The sequence below is a fragment of the Antrostomus carolinensis genome, unplaced genomic scaffold, assembly GCF_000700745.2.
Source record: "Antrostomus carolinensis isolate BGI_N321 unplaced genomic scaffold, ASM70074v2 scaffold9664, whole genome shotgun sequence".
NCBI lineage: Eukaryota > Metazoa > Chordata > Aves > Caprimulgiformes > Caprimulgidae > Antrostomus > Antrostomus carolinensis.
In genome coordinates, this window is record NW_010311408.1 from 73691 (window position 1) to 82658 (window position 8968).

The 8968-nt window shown below is 51.2% G+C and overlaps 1 protein-coding gene across 1 annotated transcript; it reads right to left on the reverse strand.

Annotated features, from left to right (window-relative positions):
* Positions 1 to 2366: 2366 nt before the first annotated feature.
* Positions 2367 to 6119, reverse strand: CUNH1orf116 (chromosome unknown C1orf116 homolog). Its single transcript, XM_010166728.1, has 3 exons — positions 6027 to 6119; positions 4462 to 4636; positions 2367 to 3598 (listed from the first exon to the last, which is right to left on the reverse strand). Exons 1-3 carry the CDS (start codon positions 6117 to 6119, stop codon positions 2367 to 2369), a joined length of 1500 nt encoding a protein of 499 aa, XP_010165030.1.
* Between the last annotated feature and the right edge of the window lie 2849 nt (positions 6120 to 8968).

Consider the following 8968-nt stretch of genomic DNA (forward strand, 5'->3'; position numbering starts at 1 on the left):
GGATGTGAGCACCCAGTTTGTAAGGGCACAGCACCCCCTTGCTTGTTGGCCACGTGTTGGCCCAGAGGCACCTTCTCAAGGCCACATGGACCAGGTGGCATGGGGGGACCTCAGCTCTGGCCATGTTTATCATGACCCACTGGCATGGGGACAGGTTGGCATGCTGTGTGTAGGGCAGTACCTGTGCCCTGCTCAGCTTAATCCTACCTAAACCCCCCAAAGCCCTGGAACTGCTGGCGATGCCCCAGGCACGTGGCAGAGCTGCTGCCCCAGCTGTGATGGGGTTAGGGCCATCCCTGTGCCTGGCCAAGGGGCTCTGGGCTGTGGGTATCACCCATGGTGAGCACCAGGCAGCAGCAGCTCACTGGTCCTGCCTGGTCACCGCTGGCCCAGCTCCAGGCTTGAAATGAGATGCCAGGGTCTGGCTGGGGAGTTAATGACTTTCCAGGCCCCTTCTCTCTTTTGGAGTCAATGTACCTGCAACACAGTGTTTGCTGAGCTGGGTTTTTGGTCAGACCTGAGCCCATGTGGCTTCTCCTCATTTCCTCCCTGATGTACAGGTTTGCATTACTGCTGGCCAGCCCGTAACTAATTAATTGCTCAATGACAAACATGAAGTGTAGCTAGTCAGAACTAATTTCCTCATGTTCCTTGGATTCTTTACATGGGTCAGTACTATTCCCCCCACTTTAAGTGGGGTTTTGTGAAATGATGCAGCTTTGGCAGAAGCTCCCCTCCCCTCCTTTCCATGCAAAACCCAAGCTCCACTGGTGCCTGTTTGGAGAGGAACTGGGAGCCTGGCTCTGGGTTTTGTCAGTGGGAGCCTGGTTACTATTCACAAGGCTGCCTTTAAAAGCTGATTGTACTGCAAGGTCAGAGATGAAAACGATTCAGTGCAACTTTATCTTAATGCTGCAAGCAGTTAATTAACATCAGTGAATTATTTAGTGCAATTGCCTCCACGGGTCAGCCCCTCTCTCTGAAATAAGCCTACGTTAGATTTGAAATTAAATTGCCTGTTGGGAGCAAAGGCACTTGCTTTATTAGCAGAGACACTCTCTGTACGTCCCACACCGAGAGCCAGGATCACATGAAAGATTTTTTTGGTGAAGAATAATTAAAATGTTCCTTTCAAGCTGAGCTGTTAGTGCAGCTTTTCAACTGCACAGCTGCTGTGGGAGATGTCCCTGCAGGTCCAGGTGATGGTGTGGGTTGGAAGGGATTGAGTGGAGCAGTGGCAGGTCCCATGTCACCAGTCTGGCAGTCCTGTGGCAGATTTGGCATCTGCTTATTGTACTGGAAGCACTTCTATGGAATCCCATCTCATGTGGCTCCTGGGTTGCTCCTGCAACCAAATGTCTGGTTCAGACCTCATCATCTGCAATGCTTGGCTGCTGTCTGGGTCACACGCTCCTCAAATCAAGACACATTGATGTTAAAACTCATTATTCAGCTTTACCAGAGCTCCAATTCAAGAGCAAATCTGTATTACACAGTCATTTTCTGATCATATACAAGTTTATTACAGAAATAAACCACCTTTGTTATAAAATGTGGGCAGCACAAACGTTGACAGCATCAGCTGGGTCTGAAAGATGTGAGGAGAGTTTGGAAGGGAAGGAAATGGTGCTGTCTGGGATTTGCATCTCTCATTTTGGGCAGCATTTCTGGTTCTACCACCGACACACAGTCTGTCCCTTCATGATAAACACGGATGTGTGTCTGTCTCACTCTGAAGTGAGTAGCCAGGATATGGAGAGCAGTCTGGAGGAGGGGACAGCGGGATGTCCCTGTGCCCATCCTGCCCCAAGCAGTGGACAGGAGCACTGGTGCATGGGGGGAGTGGTGCTGAGTCCACTCCTGTTCCCATCAGCCGGGCAGTTTTGTATCTGGCAGTTGTGGCTTTTGGGAGGCACTTTGTGTTCAGACCTCACAGGCTTTGGATAAAGTTAATAAACCCCCATAAAATCCCAAAGGAGCTGCAGAGTCCTGCAGTTCTTCCCAGACAGGCTTTATCCACAGGCAACCCCTTGTAAATAAGCCAAACCCCCAATTCCATGGCTTCCCCGCTGCAATGAATCCACAAACACGTTAAAGACCTTGTAGGAGAAGATGCCCCATCCACAAGCCGGGTGATGCTTTATATAAATAGCTCATATACACTTGCTATATACAAAATATGTACACGTGGTGGAACTTTATTTGGTGTGAAGCTTCAAACACCTCTTGTGGTGCCCCTCCCAAGATGCTGGGGCAGGAGATCACAGCAGAAGATGCTCATGGTTGTGCTGCCCATGGACAGACAGCGAAGGCACCTGGATCCAGGAGGAAAAGCTCCGTTTCCAGCAGCCCCACCACCCGCAGAGCTATTCCTTCAGCAGACCGAGCTTCTTCAGCGCTTCTCGCCGGTTCTCATCGGTCGCACCCTTGGGGGAAATCTTCACGCTGACACAGGAGCGGGTGGGTCTGGGGAAGCTCTGCAGAGGGTGAGATCGTCGCTTGCTGCTCTTCTCCAGCTCCACCTGCCCAGGTTCCTTCAGATCAGCAAAGTCCTTCCCTGCCCCGAGGGATGCTGGCCGGGGGCGGCTGCTCCTGAGGAAGCTCGGGGCGAGCCGCTCGATGAAGGACACCTTGCCCAGGGAGCTGCTGGTCTTGACGCTCTGCTCCTTGGCATTGGCCATGTAGCTGCCCAGCCCCACGCCGGAGCGCTCCAGGGTGTTGGATTTGAAGTTCATCTGCCGGATACCTGGCACCGACCTCTCCATCACACCGCAGCGTGCCTCGGGCTCTCTAGGGGTGGGGAATGCTATCTCCCTTGGTGGGGGATGCATGGAAGGTTGAAGATGGGTGCTGGGTTCCCTCCTGTTCTGTGACAGTCCAAGCTTCTCCAACGCCTCCCGCCGGGCTTTCTCCCTCTCTTTGGGGTCAAGGTGCCCTGAATTTGCCTTTTCAGCAGCAGCGTCGCTGGCAGAGCTGGGCTGAGAGCTGGCCAAGGATGGAGGTGGTGCTTTTACCTTCTGGCTGGGCTCCGTGGCAAGTGGCACTGGGCTGTTTTTGCTGGTTTTCAGGATAATATTTGGTGGCAATTTTCGTGGTTTGGGGGCAGTTGGGGGCCCGCGCTTCACATCAGGGTCCTGAGGGGCCTCTTCCAACGTGGATTTCTCTGGTTGGCCCCGTGAAGTCCGAGTCTTGGTCTCCTTGCCTGCTTCCTTCTTGACATCTGAGCGACTGCTGCGTGACCGCTCATGGCTCACCAGGTCATCCTGGAAGGGATCTGGAGGTTGGATAATTAATGATCCCAGGGACTTCATCTGGCTTCTCCCATTGGCTTGGTCAAGCCTGTCCTCCTTGGCCATCTCCTGTGAAGATTTGTCTACTGGCACTGGGTCCTCCACTGTGCGGGCAGATGCTTTGCTGTCAGAAGCTCCGTTTGCTCTTTGTGCATTAGCTACAGTGATGTTCCTTGGGAGACTGTAATAGCCTGGGCTTGGAACCACTGCTGGAGCCGAGCTTGAGAAGGCAGAGATGTTCTTACCACTCTTCTGTTCAGCTGCACGCTGCTGACCTCCACTTGGAGAGGGAGCCCCATTTTCTAAATCTAGGCAAAGAGAGAGATGTGAAGTCACTCCCCGTTCTGCACATGGACACAGGACACCTTCCTGTGTGCAAAACAGGCTTCACTCCTGATAAAGCAGCATGGTCATGGCAGAGCACTTGCACCCAGGGTGTACCCTGACTCCAGCTAATACACTGTCACTGCAAAGAGGGTTGGATCTTTCTCCTGAAGAAAAGGAGGCTGAGAGGAGACCTCATCACTCTCTGCAATGACCTGAAAGGAGGGTGTAGAGAGGTGGGGGTTGGTCTGTTCAACCAAGGAACAAGTGACAGGACAAGAGGAAATGATCTCAAGTTGTGCCCAGGGCAGTTGAGATTGGATGTGAGGAAGAATTTATTTGCTGAAGGGGTTGCCCAGGGCAGTGGTGGAGTCCCCATCCCTGGAGGGATTGAAGAGTCGTGTAGACACAGTGCTGAGGGACATGGGTTAGTTGGGGACTGGTCAGTGTTGGGTTCATGGTTGGACTCGATGAGCTTAAAGGGCTTTTCCAATCCAGGCAATTCTGGGATCCTTTGGATTTGACAACGCACTGGTTGAGTGAGGAGCATGGCAAGCCATGGAATCCTGTTCAGAGCACAAGCGAAGATGCTCCGCCCTGCGGTTCTGCTGACCTTGCTCACTAGCTGCCAGCAGCTCCTGCACACAAGAACTGGGAAAATGCAGTTGGTGCTGTACCTACCTCGCTGCCTACAGCCACTGCTCACCACGGAGTGACCAAACCAAGCGCCTTTACCTCACCACGTAAATAGAACTGGGGCAGCTCTCCTGCCCTGCCTGCCACGGGAACACACCCCAGCACCACAGTCCCTTTGCAAACCAGGCTGGAGCACGAGTTTCCAGCTTACCCCGAGGAATGGAGTCTCTCCGAGGCCACGTCCCAGGCAGCTTGGAGGGCTCCACATAGTCGGTGTCATCAGTAGAGACCCCACTATCTGCTTCTGCATCCAGTGAGCCAATAGTTTCTTCTAAGAACATACACTCTTTCTCTTCCACAGATAAGTAGTCATAGCTGTTGTCACTCTGCAAAAGAAAACAGCAGTGCAGGTAGGAGACACACGTGTGGTATTCACAGCCCTGATGGTTAAGGAGAAACCTGTGACAGCTCCTGGCCAGGAGACTGGGCTGTGACTATTCAAAAATTGGTACTTATAGCTACAGAAAACTCAACAGCTTCCTCTAAAAATAGGTGTGTGTGTATATATATATATATTTATTTTTTCTTTACTTAAGGCCTTTTTTTATGTTACCCTACTATGAGCATCAGAAGATGGGTTATAATTAACTTGGAAACTTGTATCTTTTAGTTCTTTAGTTTGGTGCTTGAAATGAGCAGGTGGGTAACAGGGGTGGTCAATAGGTACAGATACTTGTACTGCTCAGCAATGCTGAATCTTAGGAGCTTGTTTAAATACCATAAATACTGAGGGTGGTGGTCTCTCCTTGTTCTCCTGTTTATACCCCAGCTTTGGAAGGAATACAGCAAGATTCTGTTTGATTTTTGTTGTATTTCAAGTATCATGAGATAGGATTGCTGTGGAAATGCCAAGTTATGAGGGGATACATGCAATATATCATGAAAAAAGTGCAGGAAAGGATGGAGTGTGCATCAGATCAACAAGCACAGAGGAGAAATTGTCCCAGGTGGAGTTGTTTTGCAGAGACACCTCTCCAAATCTGGTACCATGCAATATTGCAACCAGTTTTTCCATCCCTAATAAATTTCAGAGGGTTTGGTTCTGGTTTGCAATACATCAAATGGAAAACCTGTTCAGGGCTGAGTGTTGCACTTACACATATCAATTATGCTCCAAGTCAGACAGGATGTAATTAGTCCATCAATCTTGGAATCAGTGTTAGGAGACAAACAAGCTTTAATGGACAGATAGTGAAAAATTACACATCTACACCTGTGGTCCAAACTCATCTCTGCCTTAACTAGGAAATTAATCTCTTGTCAGCCGGGAGGAGTAGGGCTCGCTGTCTCTTCAAGGTGAAGTCACCCTTGTCGGAGCCAGTCTGACCCAGTTATCCAACTGGTCTAATCCCTCACTGGGTGCTCACCAGGCTCTTCCTGCCCAGTGCCTGCACTATCTGCCTCTGCATCTTCCAACACCACAGGAGCCGCTGGGCTCTTGGTATCATTTCCCTGAGGAGACCTTGGAGGAGCGAAGGCTCCTGATCGCTGCCACACACGTGGCAGGATGGAAGGTCTGGGAGTGCTTTGGGGCAGGAATTCATCTGGTCCTTGCACTGCCCTTGGCATGGTGCTGTACCAGGGCCCCCAGGTGCTTCCAAAGCACTGATGGAGAGTGATTTTGAGCAGAGATCTGACCAAAATCCTTCCTCAGCTGCTGAGAGGGGTGAGCTGAGCCCCTGCCATGCCCAGGCTGGGCACGATAGAGTTACTTACATGCTGCGAGTGGTTGGAGGCCGTGCTGACCATGCTGTCGCAGCTCCCAGAGTTGCAGCCAGCCATCCCCAGCCCCAGCTCCTCCTTAGGCATATCACAGGCTGCCGTGGCGTCTGGCGCAGGGGGCAATATCCCAGCTGAAGCAGAAGAAAGGAGAGGCGTTAAGCTGCGAGAGCCCCCCGGGGTGATGCAAGCAGGGTAGGCAGGCTGTGAAGCTGCTGGATAGATGATGGATGGATGCAAATGTGCTTGATCTTGGGTGCTCTCTCCAGGAGAAGGGGCAGCTGGGCTTTTTTAAAGCATCCTTGGATCTGAAGTTTTCCCCAAAAGAATTGGAAATAGGGTAAGCTCTGGGCTGCCTGTCCACAGCCATCTCCTGTTGGTGGTTATCTCATCTCAGAAGTGTGGATAATGTAGTTCCTGAGTGAAGGAAGAGGTTGTAAGCCCAGCTCTGCCTGGTGGGACCTCTTCCCTCCACCACACCCACTACTGCTGCCTACGCAGCTGAATTGCTCTTGAACTTGTGAACATGCTGACCCGAAATGCTGCTGTTGAGTCACAGCCTGGCTCTGCTGGGAGCTTCCTCCTGGCAAAGAGCCTCCTCTGCCACCCTTCCCTGGGGGACACAGAGGTGTCGTGGTGGTGGGGAGGTGCCCCTGTACTTTTGGGGCACACCTGGGTGGGTTTGGGCGCACACCTGGCAGGGCTCACTGGGGGCTGTAGCCACGTGCTGTGTCCCCAGCCACCCTGGGGGTGTTGCAGGCAGCACCCCAATGTCCCCCTCTGCTTGTGGCAATGTCCTCCTGTTGCTCTTCTGGATCCAGCCTGTACTCCTGACACTGGTGGGACCCAAACAACCTGCCATCATAGTTCCAACAGCGAGACCGACCCGGTGACAGAGGGACCAGTTATGTTTACAGGGTGCACGGCTGAGAGAGCTCTGCTGCCCGCGGGGAGAGGCTGCACCACCTCCAAAAGGTGTAATTACTTACGGATAGAAAGCAGGAACCTGCCAAAATTCACCAACACTACCCATGACGTGTGTTCTTCCTGCTCTTTGGGAGAGGAGAACTGGGCTGCGGAGGCTGCTGAGAGCAGCAAAACAAACACCCCCTCCAACACACACGGACCCACGCGAGAGGATTTATTTGCTCGTCGGGAGACAGAGGAGCTCTTTGTGCTGTAACCTGGCTGCAGCACACAGGGACACACTGCTGCTGTTTGCTTGTAGCAGGATCAGGGAATTAGATCTTAGCGATAAATGAGCAGAACCAGCTGCTTGTTCAGAGTGTTAGACCCTGAAAGAATTCCTTTGTAATTGCAATATGCCGCAAAAATCAGATTTCAACACCCCACACCCTGACAGATCCAATCCTTCCATGCAGGAGGAGTTTAGTATTTCAGTTTTGGCTTTGCATTATTTACTGCTTAAATTACATCTCAGTAAGTGGTGGTTTTGCAACAGGAATACCCTTCGTTCTGTGAATTTGGGTAAGTTTATAGCCAGGGTTTTTAGCTGTCAGAAGCAGAGGTAGGGTCTGAGTTTGGGGGTTTTTAGGCAAGCTGCACGGTTTTGTTGTGTACTTCAACATGAAAGATAAATCTACTTCCAAGCAGCAAGAGACTACTGCCTGCTTGGTCAGGATCATTGCAACACTCCTCGCTGCCTCCTGCCCTGTCGCACAAATTCGAGGAGCAAAACTCTCCTGGGGAAGCAAAAGTCCTGCTCCAAGCTGATGCCTGCAGCTGGAGCAGCAGGTCGGAGCTGCATCTGCTGTGCAAAGCAACGTAGCTGGGCTCTCATCAGGGGTCTCCACAGAGCTCACTTCTCCATGAGGATTCCCACTGTCATCAGACCAGTAGAAGAAATATTTTCCTCTTGTTCAAACAGCATTTGCAGAAGCATAAAGCAGCTTCCAAGGGTTTTGCACCTGCCAAGCCCCAGCTCACGAGGAGGCAAAGTTCAACCCAGAGCTCATCGGACGCTGGAGAGGATCTACACAGAAACAAGAAGTTCATTTTCCTGCCCACTAGTTCTCTGATGCGATTAGGGCTCTAATGCATTCACCTGACTGGGGAAAGGGGAAAACTCGGTGTTGAAAAATCCCACTTTTTATGATTCAGAAGGATTTTACAGTTCCTTCTTTTCACTGAGTAACAGGGCAGTTCAGCCACAAACTAAAAATATGGCTGAGCATTTAAATCAAAAGACATGGTGCTTGAAAAGCTGTTTTTAGCAGTGTCTATATCTTCCCCCACTAAAAACACTTTTAGAAAAAGATATTTTTTATTTTAATCTAAAATAAAAGGCTGGTTCACACAGCTTTGGTGACAGCTGCCATAACTGTCCTTTCCAGAGCTCGCTGAGCCCTCAAACATCAAAGAGGTGCTGGGTAGCAATTAATGCTAATTGCTTTATAGGAAGAGGCTACTTTCTTTTAAGCCCAGTACTACTACACATGCTCCAGCATGGCTCTGCAGCACTGGTAAAGAACCTTGGTATTTTTTGCTGTCTAAGCAGCTCTCTGTCTTACAGCTGCCAGCAAAGGGCTTCATCCTGGCCAGCTCTGAACACAAACCGAAGCAAAACACCATTTGCAGAGACCATCCTGGCTGTTCCTGCTCTGCAGTGGGATGGATCCCACCTCAAGGTGAAAGGGGACAAGTGTGGCAGATCTACAGTTCCTCCTATTTAAAGAAGTAAATCAAGTGCCCGTAGCAGTTGCCTGAGCTGTTTGCTGTCCTGAGCACAAGTTTTCCCAGCCTCTCTGCCAGCAGTGGCTGGATCTCCCCACCTTTCCTCCTGCCACCACTTTCGAACCACCTCGTCCATCTTCACTGGTGCCACCTCCACCACACTTTCCCCTTCCAAAGCAAAGCTGGGTGCCTGGAGCCCTGCATCCCACCTGGGCAGAGGTGCTCAGCCCCTTGCCCACAGCCAA

Excerpts from the sequence above, each read along its gene's own strand:
- CUNH1orf116 (XM_010166728.1), bottom strand. The coding sequence starts at position 6,119 with ATGCCTAAGGAGGAGCTGGGGCTGGGGATGGCTGGCTGCAACTCTGGG. Across the intron at positions 4,637-6,026 it reads CCTCCAACCACTCGCAGCAT|AGTGACAACAGCTATGACTA; the intron begins GTAAGTAACTCT and ends TTTCTTTTGCAG. Across the intron at positions 3,599-4,461 it reads GAGAGACTCCATTCCTCGGG|ATTTAGAAAATGGGGCTCCC; the intron begins GTAAGCTGGAAA and ends CTCTTTGCCTAG.